The sequence below is a fragment of the Oncorhynchus tshawytscha genome, linkage group LG13 (genome assembly GCF_018296145.1).
Source record: "Oncorhynchus tshawytscha isolate Ot180627B linkage group LG13, Otsh_v2.0, whole genome shotgun sequence".
NCBI lineage: Eukaryota > Metazoa > Chordata > Actinopteri > Salmoniformes > Salmonidae > Oncorhynchus > Oncorhynchus tshawytscha.
Window position 1 is genome coordinate 63694203 of NC_056441.1, and position 16017 is coordinate 63710219.

Genomic DNA, 16017 nt, shown 5'->3' on the forward strand with positions numbered 1-16017 from the left:
CACACCTCCCAGTTGGATGTTTCCCCACCAGTCTCAGCCTTGTGATGAAATTTTCCTCCCTTCTCTCTCGGCCTGAGGACCTCCCTTTGCTTCTAACCACTGTTTTTAGCCACCCTTTACAAAATCTCATATAATACATCCTGTCTGCTCTGAGACACAAATTAATTTAAGGTAATCCGTGCTACACCAGAGTCAGAGCAGATGACTACACTGTCTCCTCCAGCCACTCTGCAGCCAAGAGTATGGCCATCAACTCCATTGTGTAAACAGATAAATGATTTGTTGCTCTTTTGTCACTGCCAACTCAGAAACACTAAAAGCTGCACTTGTCCTCCCTGTTTTAGGGTCCTTAGATCCATCTGTGAATATATTCAAGAAGGCATAGTATTGTGTTCTTAAATGTTCACTTACAACTGGGCCTGGATTACATCTATCTTTTTAAAAGATGTCTGAGCTGCTGTTTCATATGCTGTTACACTTCCATAATCCAGTGCTTTTTCAACACCTTTCTATCTTCCCCCCACTCCATTCCTGACAGGCAACGCATCACATTCAATATTAGGGCGGGCCGGGGCTTCTGGGATACTGGAGGACCGTGATATCCTGAGGCCACTACTCTTATTTCTCACCACCTGAACCACAGCATATGGTGTATTGAGAAAAGGTGTGATAGACTACCATTATTCCAAATACTGTAACTGTAAAGACATTCAAAGGCAATGAAGACATGTCATAGAATAGTCCTTTTATTCCTAAAAAGATTTAAAACACTACAGATCACACAAAACACCCAGTAGTTTTCGATCAGCAAACATAATCCTGAGACCATTTGGCTTTTTATTAGAGAGAAGAGTAAGAAAATGTTCGTTTTTTTAATATCCATTGATTTGAGGGTTAAAGGAGGTACCGTCGGACCGGGCGTTGACCATGGAGTGTTGCAGGAAGAGGAGGTTTACATTTGCAACCAACTGAGGTCATCAGATCTACAAAAGAGACGTAAACTAAGATGATGTGGGAAATACAACATTTTGATTAACTTAACACCATTCTAAGGCATGAACACACTGCCTCTTTCTCTCATATATTTCTCTTGCTTGTGTACATATAAAATGGTGACTCACTGTGCCTGAGCCTTGGTTATGACTAATCCGTTTGACATCATCTCTGCCAGTCGAGCGACAGCAGGGTCAAACATCAGACTGGCTGCTGCCACCACCTGATCATCCCTGGTTATCACATATGTATGCTTTCAGAGTTGTGTTCAAGGAAAATTATATTTATTTAAATGGTCTTTTTCAATTTTTACCCCCCTTTTCCAATCTTGTCTCATCGCTGCAACTCCCCACCGGGCTCGGGAGATGCGAAGGTGGAGTCATGTGTCCTCCAAAACATAACCCGACTAACCGCATTCCTTAACACACGTCAGCTTAACCCGGAAGCCAGCCGCAACAATGTGTCGGAGGAAACACCTTTCAACTGGCGACCGGGGTCAGCCTGCAGGCACCCGAACCGCAACAAGGAGTCGCTAGGGCGCGATGAGCCAAGTAAAGCCCCCCGGCCAAACCCTCCCCAAACCCGGACGACGCTGGGCCAATTGTGCGCCATCCTATGGGACTCCCGGCCACGTGGCATAGCCTGGGAATGAACCAGGGTCTGTAGTAACGCCTCTTGCACTGCGAAGCAATGCCTTAGATCGCTGCGCCACTAGGAAGGCCCCCAGGAAACATATTAAAACAGAACTTGTCCTGTCCAATAAGAACGTTTATTTTAATTTCCGCTGCAAAACATTTTCCTATGTTGTGCCCAACTACACACGATGCATCTTAGGCACAGATATGACATTTACAAAACTACCAACCAAAACAGAAAGGGAAGGTAAATCAATGCATTGTCACTTACTTGATATAGAAAGCTAGGAACTTCCTCTCCTCAACTTTGCCTTTGAATATGATCTCTGTGTATCCTTCACCGTAGCCTTGGAAACAATAGGTATGAGAGACAAATAAGACAACATACAGTGCATTCGGAAAGTATTGACCTCTTGACTTCTTCCACATTTGTTAAGATACAGCCTTATTCTAAAATGTATTATATAAAAAAATCCTCATCAATCTACAAACAATACCCCATAATGACAATGTGAAAATTGTCATACATTTTTTGCAAATTTCTTAAAAATAAAAAAACAGATACCTTATTTACATAAGTATTCAGACTCTTTGCTATGAGACTCGAAATTAAGCTCAGGGTCATCCTGTTTCCATTGCTCTTCCTTTAGATGTTTCTACAACTTGATTGGAGTCCACCTGTAGTAAAATCAATTGATTGGAAATTATTTGGAAAGGCACACACTTGTCAATACAAGGTCCTACAGTTGACAGTGCATGTCAGAGCTAAAACCAAGCCATGAGGTAGAAGAAATTGTCTGTAGAGCTGCGAGACAGGATTGTGTCAAGGCACAGATCTGGGAAAGGGTACCAAAAAATGCAGTAATGAAGGTCCCAAAGAACACAGTGGCCTCCATCATTCTTAAATGGAAGAAGTTTGGGAGGTGACCAAGAGCCCAATGGTCACTCTGACAGAGATCCAGAGTTCCTCTATGGAAACGGGAGAAACTTCCAGATGTACAACCATCTCTGCAGCACTCCACCAATCAGGCCTTTATGGTAGAGTGGCCGGACAGAAGCCACTCCTCAGTAAAAGGCACATGACAGCCCAGTTGGAGTTTGCCAAAAGGCACAAGGTCTCTCAGACCATGAGAACAAGATTCTCTGGTCTAATGAAACCAAGATTGAACTTGTTGGCCTGTATAACAAGTGTCACGTCTGGAGGAAACCTGACACCATCCCTATGGTGATGCATGTTAGGAGAATTATACTGTGGGGATGTTTTTCAGCGGCAGAGATTGGGAGACATGTCAGGATCAAGGGAAAGATGAACAGAGCACAGCACAGAGAGATACTTGATGAAAACCTGTTCCAGGACCTCAGAATATGGGGCAAAGGTTCACCTTCCAACAGGACAACGACTCTAAGAACACAGCCAAAACAATACAGGAGTGGACAAGTCTCTGAATGTCCTTGAGTGGCCCAGCAAGAGCCCGGACATGAACCCGATCGACCATCTCTGGAGAGACCTGAAAATAGCCATGTAGCGACGCTCCCCATCCTACCTGACAGAGCTTGAGAGGATCTGCAGAGAAGAATGGGAGAAACTCTCCAAATACAGTTGTGCCAAGCTTGTAGCGTCATATCGAAACAGACTCTAGGCTGTAATCGCTGCCAAAGATGCTTCAACAAATTACTGAGTAAAGGGTCTGAATACTTGTGCAAATATTTTTTTTATAAATGTGCAAACATTTATAAAAACCTGTTTTGCTTCATCATTATGAGGTAGTGTGTGTAGATTGATGAGGGGAAAAATTATGTAATCCATTTTAGAATAAGGCTGTAACGTAACAAAATTTGGAAAAAGTCAAGTGGTCTGAAAACCTTCCGAATGCACTATAAGTTAATTGAACAGTGACTGTTTCTAAGATTGTAGAATGAAACAAACAGAGGTGCTATCTACAACCTGAAAGGATTCTTCGGCTGTCCCCATTGGAGAACCCTTTGAAGAACCATTTTTGGTTCCAGGTAGAATCCTTTTGGGTTCCATGTGGAACATTTTCCAGAGGGTTTTACATGGAACTCGTTTGGAACCCTTTTTCTAAGAGTTTAGAGGCATCACTATCTCATCTCGGATTATCACCTGTGTAGCGGACACTCTTCCCTAGCAGCACTGTCCAGAAGAAAGGAACAGAATCGATCTTAATCTGCTTCTGTAACATATTCAGTGCTGCAACCCTTCCTGAGGAAAAAGCAAACACGTTAAAAATGTTAATTCTATTTCTAACATCCAACCAATTGACATTCTCTCATTGCCATATCCATACTGGTTGACTTCTGTTGTTTTTGTGCTGAATCAGGTGTGTTAGTGATAGGCAGGGACAAAAGCTTCAGGATCATGAATGAAGAATACAGGTATAGCAGGCTTTTTTTCTCACCGGCTTCATAAATAAGTGCATCAATGACATTGTCCACACAGTGACCGTACGTACATATCCTAACCAGGAGCCATGGATTACAGGCAACATCCGCCCTGAGCTAAATGGCTAGAGCTGCCTCTTTCAAGGTGCCGAACATTAACCCGGATGCATATAAGAAATCCTGCTACCGAATCTTACTACACCGGCTCTGACGCTCATTGGATGTAGCAGGGCTTGTAAACTGTCATGGATTACAAAGGGAAACCCAGCCACAAGCTGCCCAGTGACACGAGCCTACCAGAAAAGATAAATGCCTTGTTTGCTCGCTTCGAGACAAGCAACACTGAATCATGCGTGAGAGCACCTTCTGTTCCGGATGACTGTGTGATCATGCTCTCCGTAGTTGATGTGAGTAAGTCCTTTAAACAGGTTAACATTCACAAGGCCACAACCTCTCCCTGACCCAGTCTGTAATACCTACATGTTTCAAGCAGACCACCATAGTTCCTGTGCCCAAGAACACGAAGGTAACCTGTCTAAATGACTATAGCCCCATAACATTCACATTTGTAGCCATGAAATGCTTTGAAAGGCTGGTCATGGCTCACATCATCACCATCATCCCAGACACCCTGGACCCACTGCAATTCGCATACCTCCCCAGATCCACAGATGACGCAATCTCTATTGCACTCCACACTTGGACAAAAAGAACACCTACATGAGAGTGCTGTTCATTGACTACAGCTCAGAGTTCAGCACCATAGTGCCCTCAAAGTTCATCACTAAGCTAAGGTCCCTGGGACTGAACTTCTCCCTTTGCAACTGGATCCTGGTGGTGAGGGTAGGCAACAACACTTCTGCCACGCTAACCCTCAATACGGGGGCCCCTCATGGGTGCGTGCTTAGTTCCCTCCTGCATGCTTAGTCCCCTCCTGTACACCATATTAAGTTTGCTGACGACACGACAGTGGTAGGCCTGATCACCGTTGACGATGAGACAACCTATAGGGAGGAGGTCAGACCTAGCAGTGTGGTGCCAGGACAACAACCTCTCCCTCAATGTCAGTAAGACAAAGGAGCTGATTATGGACTACAGGAAATGGAGGGCTGACCACGCTCCCATTCACATTGACGGGGCTGTAGTGGAGTGGGTCGAGAGCTTCAAGTTCCTCGGTGTCCACATCACTAAGGATCTATTATGGTCCCAACACATATTATATTCTTCTCCCTTTATATAGCCATGATATTTTCTACTCCCTATATATAGCCATGATACTTTCTACTCCCTATATATAGCCATATATATTTTTAACTCTGCATTGTTGGAAAAGGACCCGTAAGTAAGAATTTCACTGTTAGTCTACACCTTTTTCTACGAAACATGTGACAAATAAAATTTGATTTTACCGTGAGCTGATGCCAACTGCCAATGTCCAATGTTGACCCTCTGATCTTTCCGTATGGTGAGAGGGAAGGACGTCACGTCTCCTGCTCCAAAAACATTTGGAATGTTGGTCCTCATGAACTGTAAGGAAGCAGCAATGTGTTGGGGAGTGTAAACCATTAGTACCATAGTTATTACCTCAACATAACTATAGCTTGTTAATGATAACCATCATCATGGTTACCTTATCAATGATGACAGCCTTTCTAGAATCCACCTCCACCTGGCTTTCCTTCAGGAAGTCAGAGTTAGGGATGACACCTAAGGAGAAAACATGATGGTTACATCAATACCTCCAACATTGTGAAACCCCATCTATCAGACCTGGGTTCAAGTAGTACTTATTTTCATTAAAATATTTCAGCTCTGCTTGATTGAGCTTGCCGGACACCGAATACTATTTGAACCTAGGTCTGGTTAATTCAAACCAATTGTGGAAATAGGATGGGAAAGTTCCACAGAGACCATGTAGAGAGATTTAACAGGGAAAGTGTGAGCTGATGGAAACTCTAATGGATCCTTTATAGATCTTTAAGGATATGCAGAAGTATCAGATTACCTACCGATCCCTGCTATCACCACATCCGTTTCCACGACCGCACCACTTTTCAGAACAACCTCTTTCACCTATACAAACAACAATGTTCAATCTTAATCATCTCTATAGGTCTTGAGAGAATGTCCATAACATGTATTACAGTGATGTAAGTTGTGGTGATGTTTGCTGCTGGGTGAATATTGATTTATTATACCTTGCCATTCTCCCCTCTGATCTCCACCACTCCGTCGTTCATGTAGAACTTGACTTTGCTCTCCTCCAACATCTTCGACAGAGGAGAAACACACACTCGTGTTTGAGTTATACTATCAAAACTTGGGAGTTACATATTCATAAAGGTTTGCAGCCTAGTGGTGGGTATTGTATCAGGTAGAGTATATTACATATGATAACCATTGTCTCAGACCTGCATTGTCATCTTCCCAATCTCTGGGCCCAGGGACCTCTCAAAGGGATATGAGCCGTTACCAACCATCGCCACACTGGCAGCTTTGTCTGCCAAGTAGGATGCCACCTCCATACCTATGATGTAAAAATGGAGGAGGGAAAACTTGGTTGAGGCACACAAATCAAATGAAAGTCTTATCAAATACAACAACCTCAACTTACTGTAAGCAACCAAGTCACAAACCTATAGTGAATAAACTACTTATACATTTCATTTATAAATTAAATAAAAAAATAGGACTTCTCCTCAGTGAACAGTATGAAGTGATCTCTTTATGGTTAACCTATGAAGGAGGCTCCAACGACCACAGCCTTCTTTCCCACACAGGAAAGGTGGATCTCCTTGGCGTCCTCGTAGCTCTGCAGTATCCTCACTCCCTCCAACTCAGAGCCAGGACAGCTCAGAGGCCTCGCCCTACAAGGAGGCAGAAAGAGAGGGAGACGTGGGTAAAACGACAGCTAACATGCTAGTATGCTAGCATTGGACAGAGCATTAGATAGGCATACAGATTCAGTAGAGTTTGACATCTAGAATTCAAATGGTCACCAATTCAAATGAGAATGTAATTGTCATGGAGAATGTGGTGACAAACGCTGTAGGCCTATAGCTATGGCTCTGACATTGTCTAGGTAGCATATACCAAGACAGGTAGGGGACCAGTGTGACTCATTCTTTAAAATGTGCCCTTATTTGATTACTGTAGTCAACAAAAGGACCTAAAAATATCCTCCTCTTGCTTAGTGCTGACAAGTACTCTATTCATGTCACGAATATTACCGAAGGTGACTCCACTTCTTGTTCGGGTGGCGCTCGGCGGTCATCGTCGCCGGTCTACTAGCTGCCACCGATCCTTTGTTCTGTGTTCGTTTGGTTTTGTCTAATTGGTTTCACCTGTTTCTTGTTTGGTTGTTAGGATGGGGTTATTTAAGTTCGTTCAGCCCGCTTCTGTTTGTGCGGGCTTGTTCGTCTGTATGTGTTAGAGTGGTTTGTGTTTGCATTTCGGGTTTCTCGCTGTCCTTTATTTTTTCACATTTATTGTTTTCTATTTTTGTTCCTGTGATTTATTCTGGACATTAAAGCGTGTTTTTCCCGCATCCTTTTGCTCTCTGCGCCTGACTCCACACCTATTCACTCATTGAGCGTTACAATTCACTCTAGGGACGATAAATCAAATCAAATGAAATTTTATTGGTCACATACTGTCACGTTCTGACCTTTATTTCCTGTGTTTTGTATTTAGTTAGTATGGTCAGGGCGTGAGTTGGGTGGGCAGTCTGTTTGATTTTCTATGATTTGGGGTTTTCTATGTTTCGGCCTAGTATGGTTCTCAATCAGAGGCAGGTGTCATTAGTTGTCTCTGATTGAGAATCATACTTAGGTAGCCTGGGTGTCACTGTGTGTTTGTGGGTGATTGTTCTTGTCTTTGTGTTTTGCACCAGATGGGACTGTTTTGAGTTTTCACATTTCTTGTTTTTGTTAGTTTGTTCATGTAAAGGGATTTATTAAAACATGAATCAAAACAACCACGCTGCGCTTTGGTCCGCCTCTCGTTCAGATGAAGAAAACCATTACACATACACGTGTTTAGCAGATGTTATTGCGGGTGTAGAGAAATGCTTGTGCCTCTAGCTCCGATAGTGCAGTAATATCTAACAAGTAATATTTAACAGTTTCACAACATACAGTGCCTTGCGAAAGTATTCGGCCCCCTTGAACTTTGCGACATTTCAGGCTTCAAACATAAAGATATAAAACTGTATTTTTTTGTGAAGAATCAACAACAAGTGGGACACAATCATGAAGTGGAACGACATTTATTGGATATTTCAAACTTTTTTAACAAATCAAAAACTGAAAAATTGGGCTTGCAAAATTATTCAGCCCCCTTAAGTTAATACTTTGTAGCGCCACCTTTTGCTGCGATTACAGCTGTAAGTCGCTTGGGGTATGTCTCTATCAGTTTTGCACATCAAGAGACTGAAATGTTTTCCCATTCCTCCTTGCAAAACAGCTCGAGCTCAGTGAGGTTGGATGGAGAGCATTTGTGAACAGCAGTTTTCAGTTCTTTCCACAGATTCTCGATTGGATTCAGGTCTGGACTTTGACTTGGCCAAAGATATGTTTATATGTTTGGATATGTTTATTTTTGAACCATTCCATTGTAGATTTTGCTTTATGTTTTGGATCATTGTCTTGTTAGAAGACAAATCTCCATCCCAGTCTCAGGTCTTTTGCAGACTCCATCAGGTTTTCTTCCAGAATGGTCCTGTATTTGGCTCCATCCATCTTCCCATCAATTTTAACCATCTTCCCTGTCCCTGCTGAAGAAAAGCAGGCCCAAACCATGATGCTGCCACCACCATGTTTGACAGTGGGGATGGTGTGGTCAGGGTGATGCGCTGTGTTGCTTTTACGCCAAACATAACGTTTTGCATTGTTGCCAAAAAGTTCCATTTTGGTTTCATCTGACCAGAGCACCTTCTTCCGCATGTTTGGTGTGTCTCCCAGGTGGCTTGTGGCAAACTTTGAACGACACTTTTTATGGATATCTTTAAGAAATGGCTTTCTTCTTGCCACTCTTCCATAAAGGCCAGATTTGTGCAATATACGACTGATTGTTGTCCTATGGACAGTGTCTCCCACCTCAGCTGTAGATCTCTGCAGTTCATCCAGAGTGATCATGGGCCTCTTGGCTGCATCTCTGATCAGTCTTCTCCTTGTATGAGCTGAAAGTTGAGGGACGGCCAGGTCTTGGTAGATTTGCAGTGGTCTGATACTCCTTCCATTTCAATATTATCGCTTGCACAGTGCTCCTTGGGATGTTTAAAGCTTGGGAAATCTTTTTGTATCCAAATCCGGCTTTAAACTTCTTCACAACAGTATCTCGGACCTGCCTGGTTTGTTCCTTGTTCTCCATGATGCTCTCTGCGCTTTTAACGGACCTCTGAGACTATCACAGTGCAGGTGCATTTATACGGAGACTTGATTACACACAGGTGGATTGTATTTATCATCATTAGTCATTTAGGTCAACATTGGATCATTCAGAGATCCTCACTGAACTTCTGGAGAGAGTTTGCTGCACTGAAAATAAAGGGGCTGAATAATTTTGCACGCCCAATTTTTCAGTTTTTGATTTGTTAAAAAAGTTTGAAATATCCAATAAATGTCGTTCCACTTCATGATTGTGTCCCACTTGTTGTTGATTCTTCACAAAAAAATACAGTTTTATATCTTTATGTTTGAAGCCTGAAATGTGGCAAAAGGTCGCAAAGTTCAAGGGGGCCGAATACTTTCGCAAGGCACTGTATACCCAAAATACGGGTAAATCTAAGTAAGGAATGGATTAGGAATATATACAGTGGGGCAAAAAAGTATTTAGTCAGCCACCAATTGTGCAAGTTCTCCCACTTAAAAAGATGAGAGAGGCCTGTAATTTTCATCATAGGTACACTTCAACTATGACAGACAAAATGAGAAAAAAAACAATAGAAAATCACATTGTAGGATTTTTAATGAATTTATTTGCAAATTATGGTGGAAAATAAGTATTTGCTCAATAACAAAAGTTTATCTCAATACTTTGTTATATACCCTTTGTTGGCAATGACAGAGGTCAAACGTTTTCTGTAAGTCTTCACAAGGTTTTCACACACTGTTGCTGGTATTTTGGCCCATTCCTCCATGCAGATCTCCTCTAGAGCAGTGATGTTTTGGGGCTGTTGCTGGGCAACACGGACTTTCAACTCCCTCAAGATTTTCTATGGGGTTGAGATCTGGAGACTGGCTAGGCCACTCCAGGACCTTGAAATGCTTCTTACAAAGCCACTCCTTCGTTGCCCGGGCGGTGTGTTTGGGATCATTGTCATGCTGAAAGACCCAGCCACGTTTCATCTTCAATGCCCTTGCTGATAGGAGGTTTTCACTCAAAATTTCAATATTTTGCATCTTCAAAGTGGTATGCATGTTAGGTTAATCAAATGATACAAACCCCCCAAAATCTATTTTAATTCTCGGTTATAAGGCAACAAAATAGGAAAAATGCCAAGGGGGGTGAATACTTTCGCACGGCACTGTAAGTCTCATGTCTGAGCCGTTGAACTGGGACTCAACTTTGTCACTATACCGACGTTTAGCCTGCTTGATTGCTTTGCGGAGGGAATAACTACACGGTTTGTATTCTTCCATATTCCCAGTTTTCTTGCCCTGGTTAAATGCGAGGGTTCGCACTTTCAGTTTTGACGAATGCTCCCATCTATCCACGGTTTCTGGTTAGGGTAGGTTTTAATAGTCACAGTGGGTACAACATCTCCTATGCACTTCCTGATAAACTCATTCACCGCATCGGTATATGTGTCGATATTACTTTCTGAAGCTACTCTGAACATATCCCATTCCGTGTGATCAAAACAATGGAAGCGGAGTATAGAAGGCTGTTCACACGGCTTTCCCATTCAGTCAAACAAATTATGGCTTATTACCAATGCGGTATTGTAAACACATCAATAGGGGCCGGTGTGTGTGCTTATTTGTAGACTTTTTTTTACAGCTTTGACAGTGCTACTGACTGTAGTGGTGGTGCTTGGCCTACACAAGCAAAGTCAGCGCACACAATATTCTATAATAGAATATTGTTAATCGACACATCAAATAGTATAATTTAACATGGATCTTTTTGACACACAAGGACCCAAACGGCGTTCGATAAGGGAGGGGTAACAGTAACAGGCCACTGACCTGCAGCCTGTTGATATGAGCAGCTGGTCATAGTAATGCAAGGAGCCGTCATTCAGCTTCACTGTCTTCTCCACTGGGTTCACAGATACTGCCTACAAACAACCCAGGCAAATACACACACACACACATTTAGATTACGCCAGGGCTTTGATCACAAGTTAGATCACATGGTGCTACTGACCAAAGACAGTATGCTACATTATCTATCTGGCTTCAATACATTGTGTGAGCTAACAACTCATAAAAAGATACTCCATTAGGCTATGTCAACAGGTTAATTATTGCCACATTATTCCTCCCCCTGGTCTCACCTCCTTTTGCGTCCACAGCTCTATGTCATACTGCTGGAAGAAGTCAGTTGGCCGAAGGAGGAGGCTAGCACTCTCCAAATGCATTGCCTGAGGAGGAGTAGCAAGAGGAAGAGAAGGGGCATTACAAACTTTGTGGATACTAAAATAACTTCACACACCTTGTGGGCTCAAAAGATGCTCTTTTCGGAAGTGTTCTAGAACAGCGGTGGTCATGCCAGCTTTCAACTGACCCATGACCATTCACCCTTACCTTACTGAGCTTGGGCTTGTCAATGGGTGGCAGGGTGTCCCTGGTCACCATGACAATTCGACCTTCGTAGCGGTTCTGTCGCAGAGTCTCGGCACACAGCAAAGAGGCAGGTCCTGCACACACACACATCATTTAGTTTTGAAGTCTCCACTCACTGAAGAAGCCTCCCCCTTTTTCCTGACATTTCAGGCCCAATCCTCACCTCCTCCTATCAGCAGGATGGTGTGCCTGACCCCTGACACTCTGCAGCTCATATCCTTCACCCGCTTGTACACCTTCAGAGACTGAGGAGATCATGGATACTTTAGTCATAAGGTCCATCTACGCACCAAATGTACTCAGTAAGCTACATGTACATTTAGGAAAGAGAGACTATGTTGAGAAAATCATGCATTCTTGCTGACCTTTTTGTTTACTGACACATAAACTTTACCATCTTCAACTTTGACCTTAGAAAATAAAGATGAGTTAGTGTAGGTGACAGAGTCAACACATTCAAGACAAAGTATCCATTGATTCACAGTTACTGTTCCCCAGTTATTGAACTGCATTATTAATATAAAGCAAGTTAATACCTTATAACTAGGCAAACAGTCCAGGCCAGGATACTCCTCAATATCTCCAGTCTTGATGTTGAAGCATGCACCATGAAAGGGACATCTCACTCTGTCCCTGACTAAGGCACCTGTGACGTGAGAGCATGACATTTTCATTGTTCAAAACACTACAGTAGTCACAATATTCTCTCCACTCCCCAATGTGACTAATAACTGTGTTTATTACCCCCACGATATACTTACCAGGACACCGGACCGTACCGACCTACTTTGACCCCTGAATATGACTAATGATAGCGGCACTGGCGTTTTTTGCACCCAATCAGATTGTAATGTGAGACGTATGAAAAGGGCATAGCCAGCATCCAGAGAGCATGGTGAATGACACACCTTGACAAATGCCATTATTGTGCACTTGCATCAATAGAACTGTCAACAAGCCTGACAGATGACATTTTTCATGACAGAGTTTTGAATACAGTGTTATCTATGTAAATACACTCTACATGAATGAATAGACTACCAAAACAAACAAGCCTGTATGGGTTGACCCAATTTTCAACACAATGGTTTAGAATAAATAATAACTGTTAACTCATGGCCCAGGCATGAACATGCAATGACTTGCTTACCCTCCTGTGAGTGTGCGTGCATGTGGACGGGTGTTCTGTGCATGCATGTGTGTGTAGATAATACCTTTGATTAGAGGAGCGCCATAGTGGGAACATTTGCTCCCTACAGCACTGTACAAGCCCTGGGTACGGACCAATAGAATCTTCTGCTCATCCACCTCCACCTCCTTCATCCTATAGACAAGAACAGATAGTCACATTTAGATAGCTGACAAATATAAGAAGAACATGGAAAAGATAAAATAAAGTTGTGTTACTGTATTTTACATATTGCCTCTAACATCCAGTTATGGGTAATTACATTAATGTAATACTGTTATTTGAATACTTGCATGTCAGTGTGTAGTACTCTACCTTTAGGCCTACTATGGAATAATATACTTAGTATTACATTTGCAGCAGAAGTACTATAATATAAATAAGCTATCTGATTGTGTGATGGGTGTGTGATAAGATCTTACTGTCCATCTTGCAGCTCAGACTCCAGACACACCATCCCAGTGACCTGATCTTGGTCCTGACCTGTAGGAGCTTGACCCTGGCCTTGACTCATATCTGCAAGGAAGAAAATCATATTGCGCAGAGAAAATGTAAAAGGAAGTTTATCTCTGTAGTTTTTTTCCCAAAAAGAAGATAATGCAAAGGGGATGGTGTTTTGCCTCTATAGGATCGGTTTCCGAGCTAACATGCGCTAATGTGATTAGCATGACGTTGTAAGTAACAAGAACATTTCCCAGGACATAAACATATCTGATATGGGCAGAAAGATGAGCAAAAATTCAAGCTTTCTGCACTGTCCAATTTACACTACCTATTACAGTGAAAGAATACCATGCTATTGTTTGAGGAGAGTGCACAGTTATGTACTTAAATGTTTCAATAAACCAATTAGGCACATTTGGGCAGACTTGATACAACATTTTGAACAGTAATGCAATGGTTCATTGGATCAGTATAAAACTGAGTGCATGTCATGCTGCCATCTAGTGGCCAAAATCTAAATTGCGCCTAGACTCCTAAATCATATAATGGCCTTTCTCTTACATTTCAAAAATAGAAAATGCATGTTTTTTTCTTTGTATTATCTCTTACCAGATCTAATGTGTTATTTTCTCCTATATTTCACATTTCCACAAACGTCAAAGTGTTTCCTTTCAAATGGTACCAAGAATATGCATATCCTTGCTTTAGGTCCTGAGCTACAGGCAGTTAGATTTGTGTATGTCATTTTAGGTGATCCTCCGATCCTTAAGAGGTTTATAAGCAAATGCTGTCAAATGGGGAACTATTCTCTCCGATGGTTTCTGTGTTCTAACCAATGGCTATATGGTTGCTGTCAAAATTATGACCATAGTTTCCCAGAACAGCCCATTAATTTGCTAAATAACCAACTTTGCTCACCTGTTTTCCTGCCAGACAATGCACTGGTCCCCGAGAAAAGGAAACGTGAACCGTATCTCTGTACAAAACCGCCAGTCGCCTTATTTTTCAACCAAAGAGTCGTTCGCGCGTGTATCCCAAACCACTGTCACGCGGTATCACGATGATGCTTCAGTCTGTCACTGTGCAGATGGACCCAAGACTTCGGCGACCTATTCTACCGACAGCAGCACCAAAAGAACCAAACCAAGCTGAACTCGTCTTATCTTATCCAAGGGTGTAGGCTGTTTGCGACAAAATAAATAACTGAAATAACCCATACAATCATCACTTGGGCAAACAAAACACTCAGTGAGAGTGACGAAGCAGAAATGTGATAGTGGCGGAACTAGGGAACTCTTCAATTTCCATACCCACGGTAAGGGAGTTCGATTAGGTGCACTGGGACATGGCCCGTGGTACGTACGGGCAAAAACAGTGAGGGAGCCTAATCTGCGCCGCTTGGTCATGTTGTCAACAAGGCAGCGTAATGCATAATTCATAAACATAGCCTACAATATTTTCCAAAGAACATATGTTCGAATGTTTAAACTAGTTTCCATTGGGAAGGCAGATAAAGCGTGTTTATCAAAAGCAATCGCTTTTGCATGTGCACAAACAATAATCCTACTCATTACTCCAAGTGCTTAACCTACATCACTTTTGTTTTGAACCGACTTTAAAACGGGGCAACCGGTTCATGCCCGGGAGGCAGCCCTGTTCCAAAACGAATGCAATCAATGCTAAACCGGTTAATCGGAAACATTAATAGAATCCCCTCAATGTTTACAGACACAGATACTTTTGTTTATATAGTGTATGTGGACACCCCTTCAAATTAGTGGATTCGGCTATTTCAGACACACCGGTTGCCGACTGCCGACTGGTATATAACATTGAGCACCCAGCCATGCAATATTTATAGATATACATTGGCAGAGCTCAGTGACTTTCAACACTGCACCATCATACCTTAGGATACCACTTTTTCAGTCAAATTTCTGCCCTGCCAGAGCCGGCCATGTAATCTGTAAATGCTGTTATTGTGAAGTGGAAACATCTAGGGTCAACAAAGGCTCAGCCCGAAGTGGTAGGCCACACAAGTTCACAGAACGGGACCGCCGCGTGCTAAAGTGCGTAACGTGTAAAAAATGGTCAGTCCTCGGTTGCAATAGTCATCAATACCGAGTTCCAAATTGCCTCTGAAAGCAACATCATCACAAGAACTGTTCATTGGGTGCTTCATGAAATGGGTTTCCATCCACACACAAGCCTAAAATCACCATGCACAATGCCAAGCGTCAGCTGGAGTGGTGTAAAGCTTGGACTCTGGAGCAGTGGAAATGCGTTCTCTGGAGTGATGAATCATGCTTCACCATCTGGCAGTCCAGTGCACGAATCTGGGTTTGGCTGATGCCAGGAGAGCGCTACCTGCCCCAATGCATAGTGCCAACTTTAAAGTTTGGTGGAGGAGGAATAATGGTCTGGGGCTGTTTTCCATGGTTCAGGCTAGGCCTCTTATTTCCAGTGAAGGGAAATCTTATGCTACAGCATCGAATGACATTCTAGACGGTTTGGTGCTTCCTACTTTGTGGCAACAGTTTGGGGAAGGACCTTTCCTGTTTCAGCA

The 16017-nt window shown here is 42.7% G+C and overlaps 1 protein-coding gene across 1 annotated transcript; it reads right to left on the minus strand.

Moving 5' to 3' along the window:
- Positions 1–730: 730 nt before the first annotated feature.
- Positions 731–14782, minus strand: aifm4 (apoptosis inducing factor mitochondria associated 4). Its single transcript, XM_024415514.2, has 19 exons — positions 14370–14782; positions 13430–13523; positions 13033–13142; positions 12355–12464; positions 12184–12228; positions 11982–12063; positions 11780–11892; positions 11530–11616; positions 11219–11310; positions 6765–6895; positions 6440–6555; positions 6227–6298; positions 6038–6101; positions 5659–5735; positions 5438–5555; positions 3751–3849; positions 1900–1975; positions 1122–1226; positions 731–983 (listed from the first exon to the last, which is right to left on the minus strand). Exons 2-19 carry the CDS (start codon positions 13519–13521, stop codon positions 953–955), a joined length of 1620 nt encoding a protein of 539 aa, XP_024271282.1. The 5' UTR covers positions 13522–13523; positions 14370–14782; the 3' UTR covers positions 731–952.
- Between the last annotated feature and the right edge of the window lie 1235 nt (positions 14783–16017).